Source organism: Prionailurus bengalensis, chromosome A1 (genome assembly GCF_016509475.1).
Source record: "Prionailurus bengalensis isolate Pbe53 chromosome A1, Fcat_Pben_1.1_paternal_pri, whole genome shotgun sequence".
NCBI lineage: Eukaryota > Metazoa > Chordata > Mammalia > Carnivora > Felidae > Prionailurus > Prionailurus bengalensis.
In genome coordinates this window covers 78,816,794-78,832,380 of record NC_057343.1, presented here as the reverse complement: position 1 = coordinate 78,832,380, position 15,587 = coordinate 78,816,794, and the positions used below count along the sequence as shown (strand labels likewise).

Below are 15,587 nucleotides of genomic sequence, written 5' to 3'. Positions count from 1 at the left end.
ACATATTTTTTAAATGTTTATTTATTTTTGAGAGAGAGAGACAGAGACAGAGCACAAGCAGGGGAGGGGCAGAGGGAGAGGGAGACACAGAATCGGAAGCAGGCTCCAGGCTCTGAGCTGTCAGCACAGAGCCCGACGCGGAGCTCGAACTTGGGAACGGTGAGATCATGACCTGAGCTGAAGCGTGATGCTCATCCCACTGAGCCACTCAGGCACTCCATTGCCTGAATTTTTAAAATGACATTTAGTTATATGGGGGCAAACCAAAAGAGGGGTAGTGTCAGCCAAACCCAATAAAAAAGCCAGGCAGAAGGCACTGAAGATTTTTATTTGGTGACTCACGTTAGCAGCAACACTAGGAAAATGACTCACCTCCTCGATCAGGACTCTTGCTCTGCCTATACTGTTTAATTATACTTTTGTAAAACAAAATACGTTGCAAAATATATTTGACTTTAACCAAAAAGCCAAAATCGTGGAAATCAGAGTTCTAAAGAAAGTTTAATCTTGAACACAAAATACAAATCCTTCTTTGGGTTGTCTTGAAAAGCACATTGTTAACAACACTTCGGTGTAGACTGGAGTGAATTATTGTAGCCCCGGGTCTATTCTTGCATTTACTGTTTAAGCTAGAGAAGGACATTGTTGAATGAAGTAAACTCTTTACACCAGTGACATTTTTAAAAAGACAAGCAAAACAAGGGAGACTGACGTTATAAAAATGGCTATGCCGGCATCCACACACGTGATTCCCTATTAGACAAAAATAAGGATAGCGTCCCCAGCGTATCAGGATCCGTTTAACAAGCACACGGCACGTAACATCCTTCAGGATGCCAAGAACCTTAGTGAAGCCTCGACTTCCGTAAAGCTAATAACATGAGTGCTCTTTTGAAAGGCTGGGATACCAGCAGCAGTTGACAAAAAAGAACAGATCAAGAGAAGATACATTCCATTATTATAAACGTACTCATTAACTTCTACTGGAGATTTATTTTTACAGAATAATTATAGGTATTTTTTCGCTGAATGCTTATGTGCATGAGAATTGGAATGACCCTACAGGAAAAGTTTCTGAAGTAACTGAATAAGCTAGGAAAAATACGTGGTAAGTGTTATCTGGTGTTCCATCAGGTGATACGGAATATTACAGACGAAAATTGCAAACTTGAAATAAACCAAAAACCTTTAAATAGTGCTTGTATTTTATTTTAAGTCCAACCGTATAATACACTTAAATGGAAGCTTTGTTTAATTACTTTTTTAAGTGTTGAACGCAAGATTTCTGTAAGGTTTTTTTTTTTTTCTTACTTCCTACAACGTTAACTGGAAGAGGTGGGGGGGGGGGGGCATATTTAACATAGAGGGGATGAATCCTGAGATTTCCCAAAATGTCTCAATTAAGGTCCTGCAGACATGGGCACTTGTTCCCCGGCGCACAACGGAATGCCGTTTAGGAAGAAATAGGATTATCGCCCCTCGGAAACCTGTGTTTGCTACCAGCCAAGCCGCGATGCCTAAGTTGCTCAACGTGGCTTTTATAGGGAGAGGGCTACTTCTATCTTTCCTCAAACGGGTTCTAGTTCTTGTAATTCACATGACACCCCTGGGCTGCGGCTGTCTGTTCAATTTCCTGTTTTGCTCTAGGTTCAGCAAATCAAAACAAATAGCTCACCGAAAAGAGTTCGGTAACTCCTGGTTTTCTTCCTCTGGCATTTCCAGTGAAGTGTTCTCTCCTTAGAGGCACAGAGAAAGGAAGGAACTCGCCGCGAACAAGGTAGAAGTAGGTCACAGAAGTTTCAATGCTCCAAAAAACGTGCCATCTCCATCTTGCGATATTTTAGCGTCTTCCCGCGGTATTGCCAGTTGGAGTTCATCTCCTTCTTCCAGCTTTGCGATGCCTGGAAAACAGTGATTTACAGGGACTTTAAGTGGTTGTACGATGCGGGGGGGGGGGGGGGGGGGACGACGCGTATTAAATAAAACTATGTCATGTTGGGAAAATGCTAACGTCCGCATGCACACCTCAAATCACACCGGTAGACGTCTGAACCCGTTACACCATTCCACCAGGCGGAAAACAGAAACGGCTAAAGCAAATGAGCAGAAAGAATGACAACAGATATCACTGTGTTTACCACCTACTGTCGATAAAATGGAGACGCTGAACGGAAACCAATGTCTGGTGGTAAGAAAAAAAGTTAAGTAATCATAGCATGTCGTCTTGATGGGATAGTATATGGTTAAAAGTGGTTTTGCTTCCTTGTATTGACAAAGAAGACTATTTATAATAACGTTAAGCAAAAACACAAAATAGAGATAGAAAAAAACGACACACACCATACAGTGTGGGTATGCTGCACGTACACACTTAAATGTGCACATAAAATGCACACATTGTTAAAAATAAAAAACAAAACACCACTCATTAGCAAAGCCTATATGCTAACATAGTTTTCTCTTCAGTCCAGACCATAGGATTAGGACTCATTTGCATTATTTTTTACAGCCTTCTGTATTTCATGTTTCCTTAAATGACCATATCTGACTTTATAACCAAAAGCACGAAAGTACTTAGCTTCTCAAAACTGATCGATAAATCTGTGTGTGCCTAGTTTACAGTGATGTGTCCTGTGATTCAGGAATACAAAACACAACTGGGAGCTACACTCAGTAAGCACAACGATGCGGACCCCAATACGGAACCCATGTTAAAAGGAAAATAGGAGGGAAAAGGAAGGAGGAGAAAAACCAAAGAAACCAACAAAGAAAATAATATCAAAACTGATAATACTTTCAACCAATAATTTAAAAGGTAGTTGCGTTTTCGTGAATATGCAGTGAAAATGTATTATAGGAACTATGTTACATATGTTAACATCCATCATCAAACCCAAAGCACCCAGATCTCCTCAGCGACAGTGTTTATTTACTGAATACTTAATGATGTGCCAGGCACCTTTCAAGACACACAAGAGCTGTGATCAGAATTACAAAAGATTCTGTCTCCAAGGATCTTGGGTGTCTGTCTGTTTGTTTGTTTGTTTTTGTAATGGGCTAAGACAGACAACAAACAAAAGAACATAGTTTCAGGTACTGTGAAAGGTAATTGTACACTTTTCAGGATTAGCAAGGCATTTGATGACTACATTAAATAGTAGAAAGAAAAAAAAATAGATTGGAATTTATTTGTTGAAGAAATCAGTTGTTATAAAGACTGAAGATAATCTAGTATTTCGAAAAGGCTATTGATCACAGAGCATTAAGTAATGCTAACTCTCAAAATAAAGTCAGTGTGAACTATTTTCAAGTAGGTTCTGTTTAAAATTCTAATGCTGAGTTATTGGCTATTTCGAGTCTTCCAGATTATAGCTATCAGCTGTACCTTCTACAACAGACACACTCAGTTTGTTCATGAGATAGTAAGTGTGTAAAAGAGGCACCTGGTCTTCTGCTGGGCTCCTCACATGGACCACCTACATTTTTTCCAGGGTATTCTGTATGGAAGCGCTTCACGCACTCAGATACAAATCTGTGGTTTTTAATGGTTTTAAACAGATTTGCCCCAGAGCAGATTAAAATTGCAAACCTGAGGTGTCCTAGAGAACGGTTCTCATGGATGATACTACGCCACAGGCATTGAGACTCAGCTTTACGGCCCAGTTAACTACTCTTAAAAAGCGGGCAGCTAGGAAGTGTGGCCGAGACCATGAACGCGGAGGGGCAGATGACCAGAAAGCCTCCACAGGCAGCTCGCGAAGCCGTAATTACTGCTGCATGTGAACAGCACAGATGGGGGGCGGCCTCGCCATTTCCAAGGATCCTGCAACAGCAGGACACTGGTCATCGCTGGGCACAGGGGAGCTTTTCTTTATGAAAATGAGGGAGTTTCAATTTAACACACTTCCTCGTCATCCCGTAACAGCTATTTAAGGCAGTGGATCCAGAATGACAATCGTCTCCGTTTTTATGAACTATGTTCCTTCCTTCCCAATTGGCTTCTTGTGCACTTGTCGGCAGACAGCTTTGCGAGTTAGTGCTTCAAATAGCGTGGCCAGGAGCGCCCGGGTGGCTGGGTCAGCTAAGCGTCCGACTTCAGCTCAGGTCATGATCTCACGGCCCGTGAGTTCGAGCCCCGTGTCGGGCTCTGTGCTGACAGCTCAGAGCCTGGAGCCTGTTTCAGATTCTGTGTCTCCCTCTCTCTCTGCCCCTCCCCTGTTCACACTCTGTCTCTCTCTGTCTCAAAAATAAATAAATGTTAAAAAAAAAAATTAAAAAAAAACCACAAATAGCATGGCCAGTCCCCGGGCCTGTGTTTCACGCTGTCTTTTCACGGGAACAGTCTGGAGCTGAAGACATTCCTCAGGGTTCTCCATTGGATTTGTCAAAACCACCAGGGAGGAATCAACGTGTTTAAGGCAAATATGGGCTCCCCCCACCCGCCCAACACCAGCTTTGATGAATTCACCCCCACCACGAAATAAAGACTATGTAGGCAAATACAGCCCAAAGGCCTGACACGAACAAATTCCACCCTTCCTCTTTTCTCTCTGCGTCTTCAGGGCCCCTGGGCTGCAGCAGCCTTGCGCCTACATGTTCACATCCCACAGCCATCCGTCTGCCGTCCCTTTCCACCAGAGGTCACCTGTATGAGGCTGAGAGAAAGCCACTGTGCAACTTGACCAGACCCTCAAGCTGGCCAGGGCATTCTCTAGCAGCCCTTAAAAAAAGAAAAAAAAAAAAAGAAAAAAGAAAAGCTTTGGGAGCTCCCAATCTGGGGTCACACCGGGTGGTTTATGCCAAGTTCTGGAACTTAGAAACTCTGCAAGCTAGGACACCGTGTGCTGCCTCCCTGTGTCTGGATTCCGCCTCCCTTGAACAGGGCGGATCCTGTGAAGGAGCACAGGTAAGGGACAGACAAGGTCGCCGGGCACGTGGTGACCGTTCTCGTTCTATTATCACTGCTGTCGTTATGATACAGTTTTACCTGCTGAAGAAAACGCAGTTTAGAATTGCTCTCAGTGTCGACAGCTCTGAGTTCGTGCCCTCTCTCCATGTATAGAAACGGGATAGAACTCTTAGTAACGATTTTTTCTGTTTCGACTAAAAGGAACCAGCTCATCATTCAAGAGGAGAAAAAACGCACAGCATATCAAGGAGTGTCTTTCTGTCTATTTATACAGAACTGTTATTTACCAGCGGAATAACAGGAATTATTGGGTAGTGTTTCAGGCATATTTTGAATACATCGGAACAAATTCACCAGACTCAGTTCGTCCCCAAAGACGTGGACTTTTTTCCTCTGTATTAGGTGTCCCATAGCAAAGGTGTTATCCGTGTATAAAACCTGAGGAACAAACCAAAGAACTCTATCAGAAGCGAGCACAAAAAGGAGGCACTGGGCGGTGGCACAGGTGGGGCGTTGAACCTACCTGCCCGTATATAAAGAAGTAACCGGTTTCTTTCACCAGGATTTTATTTTCCTTTTCTTCCAGGGCCCTTCCTCTTTTAAAGCTGAGCAGCCACGGAACGAACGTGTAGGCTCCTACGATGGAGAGAGTAACTTGTGAGGAAAGCAGTTTTTCACCTCCACTTAGTTGCTAAACCGAGTCTGAAACTTAGAACTGAATTTCATCTTCAAGAAAAAAAAAAAGACAAAAAAAGAGGAAAAGAAAACAAATCAGGGCGCTCTGCTGGTTTTTCAGCTGTGGTTGGCACATTAACCTGGACAACCATCGGAGACAGGAACCTGAGGGCAAACACTTCATAAGAATGTTCTGCGTTTTCTTTTGTTCTTGTGTATTGCAGCAATTTTCATCACGGAGCCCAGTCTGCATGGCAGAGTTGGAGGCAAAAGAAAAAAAAAATGGGCCAAATGTCTCTGAATAACACACTTACACAAGTTTTCTGGTTTTTCCTTGCTTCCCAGAGAGGAGGGGGCTAGCAGGGGGAGAATTTAGGGAAGGGCATCAGGGGAGAAGCCCCCTCCCCAGCGCACTGGGCAACAGAAGAGAGCTTCCAGAGAGCGTGGGAAGTTGCCAAGACATAGCCTTTCCTAGGACATGGTCAAGGAACTTGGCAATGTCCCTCTGTAATATTCAAGTAAAGTGGTTTGTGCTCAGCACATGAATTCTCCTCCAGGACCCCTCAGGCTTCCCTGGGGAGTGACAGGGGAGCTGCGGTGTGGAAGAACCCCAGGAAGGGTGCAGACAGCAGCCAGCAGCTACAGAAAATGGGTCGGCAGGAGGGGACCCGATCTCTGTGCCAGAACATGGTGCTTCGGGACAGACGCCCTTGAGGAGGGTATAAAGGCTCCTCTCCTGTGAATCCACAGTGTGAAGTCACTGGGTTTCTCACCGTCATGTAAAGATTGGAGTAAACGGCGAACCCTGAGGCCAGATTAAGAACTGTGGGGTTGGGGGGGGGGGGAGGGTAGAAGCAAAATAGCATAAAATAATTGAAAAGAAGATGAGGGAAATGGTAACATACAGAGAGAATAATAAAATGAAACTGTGGTGGTCTAAAATAGTATAAAAAGTGTTCCCATATGATTGGTCATGTTGGACCACACGTGTCCCCAAGCTTCACCTCGGTGTAGCAAAAAGGGAAACAATAATCAAATTCAGAGTCCATGGGACAATATGCCAGAAGCTCAAGAAAAAAACAACTTGTCCTAGACTGAGTTTAAAGAAAATGTTCCCTGGGGATTTCTGAAAGGGGCTGCACGGTAGGACGCAGCAGCTGGTAACGCTTTCACATTCGTAAACACAACTGCTGAGTACGTGCACCCACTTCAGCGAGCTCCCCGAAGGCCAACCCGTCACATCTGAACTTTTTCCAAATGGGATTCTTGAGGGAAAAATATAAAACGAAAACTACGCATTTTCTGAATGTTTGGAGGAGGAAAGGACCCGAGGTGATCACACAAAGCAAACTACCCCTTGAACCTGAGTTCAGTTCCCTAAGGCAGCTCTCCCAGTTGACATGCCCACAGGTGCAGGGCGGGCGCTGGGAGGGAGAGCCAGAGAGGAGAGACAGGTGCCCTTGTCCCTCCTCTCGTGTAATCTCAGTCCCCCAGGGGAGCCAATGCCCCCACAGTATCCGGCAGACCCCCTCACCACCTCGCTTTGCTGTTCCCAAGGTCTGTGAGGAAGCTTTACTTCAGTAAAACCCACCAGTGCCACTCTGGATGGTGACAGTCCCTGGATAAAAGATCTCCCCAGTTACAAGTCACAGAGACAAACCCATCGTCCCGTTTTGATACTGCATCATTTCAGTGACGAGATGACAATAAGGTAGTTCCACATTTGTTTAAACGAGATCATGTACCCAAGGCACTTTCAAAGACAGAGAGCTGAAAATACGAGGAAGAATTAATCATCCTGGTTGTTCTTACTGAAGGCGGCTGCTCTCGTGGGTTCCAAGACCCACGAGATGCTCTGACCAAAGAAAGGCGTCTTTTCCCTTCAAAACAGTACACATCTCGGATCCCGACTTCTCTGGGTTCAGACACTGTTTATGTTTGGTTCTCTGCTATTTGCCCAGGGCCTGACACCATGCCTGGCCTCCAGCAGACATGCAGCAAATATTTACTGAATTAACTAATTCAACTTTAAACATAAGCTAATTCAAAATGGCAGGGCGTTCTCTGCAACTACCCGCAAGCATCCGATTGTTTTTTAAAAGCATTCTGTTATTTACGTATTTGTTTATTTACTTTAAAAGCATTTTGTGAGCTAGTTACTGAAACCGTGTGAAATGCGACATCACTCGTGAACTAAAGTAACACACAGAGTTCTAAAACTGGCTAGAGATGTTTACTTACTAAACATTTTTTTTTCAATGTCGTAGATTGATTTTCTATTTCTTTACACCATACTTATATCTATAAAATCAGTGAGGTGCTTTTTACCCAATTCCGCCACTGTATTGTCAGCAAAGAAAGAAAAACAAATAGTTACTGGGTATATATTCTTACGTCCTCTCGGCATTTTCTTTTGGCATTTCATCCTATCTTGCTGGGAATGTTCTCATTAAAGAGAGTCAGTGCATGGTTACCTGTTTTAATGTACTGTCTGCATTTCTCCCCCACTGCACACACACACAGCACACACACACACATACACGCACACGCGCGCACACGAATTCTACTCCCTAAGGCCAAATGCCGAGAATACAGCCCAGCACAGTATATGCACTCAGTGAATACGTGCTACCGAATGAGTGTCGAATCCTTTAAGCAAACAGATGAAACAGTAAATTAAAAGTAATTATAAACTTAAGCATAAATATTATAAGGTGTTTCTACATATTAAAACGTGCTTAGATTTTTCACATGCAAATTAGACTACAGAGAAATGCTAATGAAAAAATACACACAAAGTGCCTATTCTGTAGGATGCTTTTCTTTTTTTTTTTCGTTTTTTTTTTAACATTTATTTATTTTTGAGAGACCGAGAGAGACAAAGCACAAGTGGGGGAGGAGCAGAGAGTGAGGGAGACACAGAATCCAGGGCAGGCTCTAAGCTCTGAGCTGTCAGCACAGAGCCCAGACGCAGGGCTCGAACCCATGAACCACGAGATCATGACCTGAGCCGCAGTCGGACGCTTAACCGACTGAGCCACCCAGGCGCCCCTGTAGGATGTTTTTTTTTTTTTTAATTTTTTTTTTCAACGTTTATTTATTTTTGGGACAGAGAGAGACAGAGCATGAACGGGGGAGGGGCAGAGAGAGAGGGAGACACAGAATCGGAAACAGGCTCCAGGCTCCCAGCCATCAGCCCAGAGCCCGACGTGGGGCTCGAACTCACGGACCGCGAGATCGTGACCTGGCTGAAGTCGGACGCTTAACCGACTGCGCCACCCAGGCGCCCCCTGTAGGATGCTTTTGTAAACCAGAATGCATTACTACTTATAGTCAGTATTTGAAAATTCGGAAGTACACTCCAAGAGTATTACTGCTTATTTTATCTTTGCTAGTCCACAGCTAAAATACAGATGTGCTGTGGTGTATAAAAAGGCTGAACTTCCCACCTCTACTCAGCTGTACATACTTGATGTACTGATCTGTTTTTGAAAACTTAAGAAAATTAATGTGTGCAACGACCTGCGAAATTCAATAAAAAGAATGCCAGTATTAGTTTGTGAAAATAATTTACGCGTGCACTTGAAAGTGTTTGCTCTTAAAAGGGTAGATCTTTCCTGTTCTGACATATAACAAATACATAAATTTTAGGTTGACAACATTTTATAGAAGAATCAGACATATTTCATTAATATTTGGTTTTTATTCTATTTTATCAATTGGACGTTTCCTTGCAAACATTCGTACCCCCAGTGTTACCTCCTTCAACAGCTGGAAATAGATGCTCAGACAGCAGCTGTCGATCAGAGCTGCTACATTGGTGACTTCTCTTGATTTTTAAATGTTATTATCGTACAGCTGCCGGAAATAGTTTTAAGGGATAAAATATTGATAACACATTTTTAAAAAGAGAAAGTAAACCAATTCAAGACATCGTGATTTTTTTGTATAAAGCAAGTATAGTGTGGCCTGGAAATCCATAGTTATCGTAGGCTTGGTTCCATAGCTGAGGTGGAGCAAGGCAAATCAGGAGAAAACAAATGCAGCCGGGCAGGGCCGAGGGGCAGAGCTGTACGGAGGGCAACTGGAGGGCCCTGGAGGGCTGTGAGCAGTGGAGAGAAATGATTATTCCACCTTTTAGAAATATCACGATGCGGCTTCCAGGCAAGAAAAGGTACAAAAATGGGGGCAAAGAACCAGCCAAGGTGGGAGATGATGGCGGTCTGTACCAGGATGGTGAGATGGGAATGAGCGAAATGGATTAATGCAGGTTGGATTCACAGGGAATAACTCGTAGGGTTTTGAGATTAACGTAAGGTGTTAGCAGAACAGTCAAGAATGACACCCAGCATTCTGGGTTAAAGAAGCGAGGACACAGCCATCACACTAAATGACAGAGGAACACTGCAGGAAGGGATCTGGGGACAAGTTCTACAGTGAGGCTGAGGTGCCACCAAGTTGTAAAGGAAGAGATGTGTACAGGCTTGGAGCTTGGTGGCTCGAGCTAAAGATCTACATCCAAACCATCAGCATGTGGCTGTTATATGACAACACAACACAGTATTTAAGAACACCACAGAAACAAGGTGAAAACAAAAGAGAACAGGACTACATCAGAGGTCTTGAAACACATCAATATGGAGGAGATACATTTAGGAGTAATTTGCAAAGAGATTTAAAAGGAGACGCCGAAAAGAGAATGGTTAGAGAAACAAACTTCAGGAAGCCTGTGTTTCTAGAAGAAACAGTCATCAAGTGTTAAATTCTACTGGGAGATTAAAAGTAAATCTCATCCTCGCCTCTACGAAATAATTACGAAACAATTACATAGCAAAGCAGAAATAGGGGCGCCTGGGTGGCGCAGTCGGTTAAGCGTCCGACTTCAGCCAGGTCACCATCTCGCGGTCCGGGAGTTCGAGCCCCGCGTCAGGCTCTGGGCTGATGGCTCAGAGCCTGGAGCCTGTTTCCGATTCTGTGTCTCCCTCTCTCTCTGCCCCTCCCCCATTCATGCTCTGTCTCTCTCTGTCCCAAAAATAAATAAACGTTGAAAAAAAAATTAAAAAAAAAAAAAGCAAAGCAGAAATAAACAAGGGACTTCTGCCATCAACATGATTGAGGAAAATACATCTGCCCTTTCTTTACCTCTGTTAAGTCATGTGAAAGAAATGGACAGAAAGAAATGGCACGTTTTCCAGAGTAACTTGAAAGGGTAACAAAGTCACTGAGCTCACACGGGGCTGGGTGTGGAAGGGCAGAGAGGAGGCAGAGAAAATAGCGACAGGTCCCGGCAGTGGCCAACTTCATAAAGAGCCAGCAAAAGTCAACTCCCTAAAGGTGAAGAAGCCCTCACATGTACACAGAAATCTAGAATCTTACCATCCTGGAAATTTCAGTGCGGGTTAAAAGAACTTGGAAGACGAGGAGGAAAAATCCTCATTTAAATGAAAATAAAAAGTTTCAGAATGGAAAATGGGTTTTACCCAAAAGAAGATGGAAATAAAGAGTTTAGAATTTGAGAAAAGAATGTAGAGCTATAGAATATGTAACACAGGTAAAGAATTACCATCCTACACAGACCTGGAACCCTGAAAAAACCAGCAACAACAAAAGTCAAGCAAAACAACCACAGACTGAGAAACCACATCCTGGGCCCAGAAAGGTTGATTCCAAAATTCACCAGTTCCATGTGGCTGCTGTAACAAATTACCACAAACTCAGTGGCTTAAAGCAACACACATGTATTATGTCACAGTGCAAAACATGAGAAGTCTCGCTGGCAAAACTCAAGGTGTTGGCAAGATAGTGCTTCTTCTGGAAGCTGGAAAACCCATCCATTGCCTCTCCTAGCTCCTCCAGTCCACCTACTTTCCTTGCCTTGTGGCCTCTTCTATTTTCCCAGGCAGCAACCATATCATTCCAAGCTTCGCTTTCATCACCGCATCTCCTTCTTGGACTCTGACCCTACCAGCTTCCTCTGTGAGGACCCTTGTGATTACACTGGGCTCGCCAGGGTAGTTTCCTCAAATTTCTTATCTCAGTCACATCTGCAAAGTCTCCTTTGCCACATGAATTAAAATGCTCACAAAAGTTTCAGGGATCAGGCTGTAGATGCCTTTGAGGGCTGTTATTCTACTTATCATAATAGTCAACCCTGACATATATAGCCAAATAAGTTTTGCCTTTTTAAGGTAAATAAATAACTCTTTGTACAGTCAGGCAAGAAAGTCAAGCCACTTATGAGAAGAAAAATTTCTCTTACCTTAGTTTTCTTTAATGTGCATCTAATGCCCAAAGACAGTGGAGAAATTCCTACAACTCAAGAGAAGAAATGGGAATTTTGTATCTAGACAGCTGTCTCTAATGTATAAATGTTTAAATGTTTATTTTTGAGAGAAAGAGAGATAGTGAGCAGAGGAGGGGCAGAGAGAGGGGGACAGAGAATCCCAAGCAGGCTCTGCACTGACAGCAGCGAGCCTGATGCGGGGCTCGAACTCATGAACCATGAGACCGTGACCTGAGCTGAAGTCATACGCTCACACCTACTGAGCCACCCAGGCACCCCCAAAGATACAGTTTTATCAGTGCAAAAACTTTGTGAGCATTCTTCTCATGAGCCCATTTTGGGTAAACTACTCAAGAATGGAATTCCAGAAAGTAAGAGATGAATGAGGAAAGCACAGTACAAGCAAGCACCTGCAGTGGGTATTGAATATATTTATCTGTAAAATCCCAAACAAATGAAAGCTTGTAAAGAGAATGATGGCTTGACAGAAAAGAATGGAATCGGGGTGCCTGGGTGGCTCAGTCAGTTAAGCGTCCAACTTTGGCTCAGGTCATGATCTCACGCTTCGTGGATTCAAGCCCCGCGTCGGGCTCTGTGCTGACAGCTCGGAGCCTGGAGCCTGCTTCAGATCCTGTGTCTCCCTCTCTCTTTTTCCTTCCCCTGCTCACGCTCTGTCTCTCTCTGTCTCTCAAAAATGAATAAACGTTTAAATAAATAAATAAATAAATAAATAAATAAATAAACAAATGTTCCGAATGATGGATTATGTCAGCAAGATGGCAGTGTAGGGAGCCTTACACATCATCCCTGCACAGAAACATTGATTTAACAATAATATTGGTGCTGAGATACCTTGAAAAGAAATCCAGAATCCAGCTAAGAAGTAGAAGCTAAGTAGTAGAGCACAAACTGAGAAGCAGTCACATTTTTATAGGTAAGAGGAGTGGTTTCAATTTATTCACCTTAGTCCCTCCCCCAAATAGGCGTAGCTCAGCACCAAGAAGGCTGCCTCAGCCTGTGAGTCCTCCATGGGGGGGGGGGGTGAGATTGAAGGGTGCACCTGTGCCCTATGGCCTCTCAGAGTGCCTTCTAGGGAGCTGGTTTCCATCATCTCACCCTGTACTTAGTGTGGAATAACCAAAAGAGCTTGGTGCTTGATACAGTTAGAAACAAAGAAAAGGACAGGACAGTCTCTTATACCCAGCGTTTTGTTTTGTTTTGTTTTGTTTTGTTTTGTTTTGTATGACTGAGGAGAAGCAGAGAACAGATTCTTTTCCTCCAGGAGGGAAAGGAGGAAGCAAAGGGGACCTTGCTCCTGTCTGGCCTTAGAGTGGCTGATATCAAGCACTGCTGACCAATGGAAGTGTCTTCCAGGGAAAGTCAGTCCATGGGGGGTAGGAGAGGTGGTGCTTCTTCAAATGCAGAGGCAACAAAGCAACTCTACAAGGAACATGAAGAACCAAGAAAACCCAACATAAATAAAGGGATAAAACAAATCTTCATAAACCTGAAAGAAATGGCTATCGTGAATTATAAATCACTTTCAACTCTAGTATAAAAGTTAAAAGATGAAAGTATTAAAAGAATTATAACTATAGTAATTTGTTAATAGATACACAACATACAAAGATGTAAACAGGCATATATCAGTAACAAAGTGTGGGGGAGGGAGAAGTAAAAGTGTAGTTTTTGTAGGAAATTGAAGTTAAGTCGCTATCAGCTTAAAATAGACTACTGTAACTAAGCTGTTTTATGTAAGCCTCATGGTAAACACAAATAAAAAACTTGTAGTAGACACTCAAAATACAAAGACAAAGGAATCAAAGCTACCAGTACACAAAATAAGCAGCAAAGAAAGACAGCAAGAGAGTAAGAAAGGGACAAAGGAACTACGAAACAGCCAGAAAACAATTAACAAAGGGAAAATAATAAGTCCTCACTATCAATAATTACTTTAAATGTAAATGGATTAAATTCCCCAATCAAAAGGCATTGAGTGGTTGAATGATTTGAAAGAAAAACAAAATCCAACCATACGCTGTCTACAAGAAAGTCACTCAGCTTTAAGGACACACATAGTGAAGGGCAGGATAACAATATTTCCTCCAATGGTAAACAAAAGAGACAAGAAGTGGCTACTCTTATATTAGACAAAATAGACTTCAACAAGTCAAAACATGTCACAAGGGATGAACAAGGTCATTACATGATGACAAGTGGATTGATTCATCAAGAGGATAAAACAACAACTATGTATACACACACACACACACACACACACACACATATACACACATACACTCAACATTGGAGCCCCTAAGCGTATAAAACAAATGTTAACAGATTTGGAGAGACAAATAGATAGCAATACAATAACAGTAGGAAAATTCAATAAAGGATAGGTCATCCAAAAGAAAATAATAAGGAAATAGTGTGCTTGAACAACACTACAGAGCATTTGCACTTAACAGATATGCACAGAATGTTTCACTCTACAGTAGCAGAATATGCACTCTTCTTAGATGCACAAAGAAAATTCTTAAAGATAAATAAAATGTTAGGGCACAAAACAAATTTGAATAGATTTAAGAAGACTGAAATCATACCTAGCGTCTTTTCCAACCACAATGGTATGAAACTAGAAATCAGTAACAGGAGAAAAATTGGAAAATTCACAAATATGTGGAAATTAAACAATGCATTCCTGAACACCTAATGGGTCAAAGATAAATCAGAAGGTAGGGACACCTGGGTGGCTCAGTCGGTTGAGTGTCCAACTTTGGCTCAGGTTATGATCTCATGGTTCATGGGTTCAAGCTCTGCGTCAGGCTCTGTGCTGACAGCTCAGAGACTGGAGCCTGCTTCAGGTTCTGTGTCTCTCTCTCTCTCTCTGCCCCTCCCCTGTTCATGCTTTGTTTCTCTCTCAAAAATAAATAAATATTTAAAAAAATATATATTTAGAAGGTAAATTAAAAAATATCCTGAACGAAAGGAAAATGAAGACACAACATACAAAAAGGTATGGAATGCAGGAAAGCAATGGTGCTTAAGTGCCCATGCCCACTAGCAAATACATGTTGTTCAAGGCTTGCTGGTCTCATAAGGCTGACCCATGTGTCCAAAGAGCGAAGCACCACACAAGCACCCTTCAGTCCATGGAGATCATGCATACTACTCTGTGCAAGTCATGTTCACGATCAAGTAGCAGCCTCATCTTTTAGAGTGATTCACGGCATTTCTGTTTGGGCCAAATGTGTGAAACAAACCTTTTCTAAGTCATATGTTAAAGATTTTATCTTTGGTCCTAAGGTCTTCTTCTGACCTTAGTTTAATCCTTAGTAAACAGTCTGCTGCCTATTAAAGGTTGCAACCATATGACTTTGGAAAATGCAGAGCAATAAATAATAGAATTTCAAATAGTTCAGTATCTGCGTTACATTCAGGATAATTAAAGTCACAAAGAAAAACACAGATGGAAGATAGCACTCTTGGCAATCATTACAAAGGCCAATCCAAATTCATTCTCTGGGCTTCTTCTTGTTTCCCCATTCCTGACCCCCAGCTTAACCCTCTGACACTCATGAACTCCCTATTCTGGTTCACCGCCCAGACATTCCCCAGCCCCTCGCCTGCTTTATTTCTCTCCATCGCACTTAATTTTTTCATTCTACATTTTACTTGTTCATTTGCTTTTTCTTTTTTCCTGTTTTCCCGTCATCA

At 42.7% G+C, this 15,587-nt stretch overlaps 1 protein-coding gene across 1 annotated transcript in view; it reads right to left on the bottom strand.

The window, feature by feature from the left end:
- Window positions 1-1,296: 1,296 nt before the first annotated feature.
- TNFSF13B (TNF superfamily member 13b) overlaps window positions 1,297-15,587 on the bottom strand; it is a 33,308-nt gene continuing 19,017 nt past the window's right edge. Inside the window, exons 4-6 of the mRNA XM_043582897.1 lie at window positions 5,433-5,545; window positions 5,197-5,347; window positions 1,297-1,901 (exon numbers count right to left, since the gene is read on the bottom strand). Coding sequence (XP_043438832.1) covers window positions 1,789-1,901; window positions 5,197-5,347; window positions 5,433-5,545 — 377 coding nt within the window. The 3' untranslated portion in view covers window positions 1,297-1,788. The remainder of the gene's footprint in view (window positions 1,902-5,196; window positions 5,348-5,432; window positions 5,546-15,587) is intronic.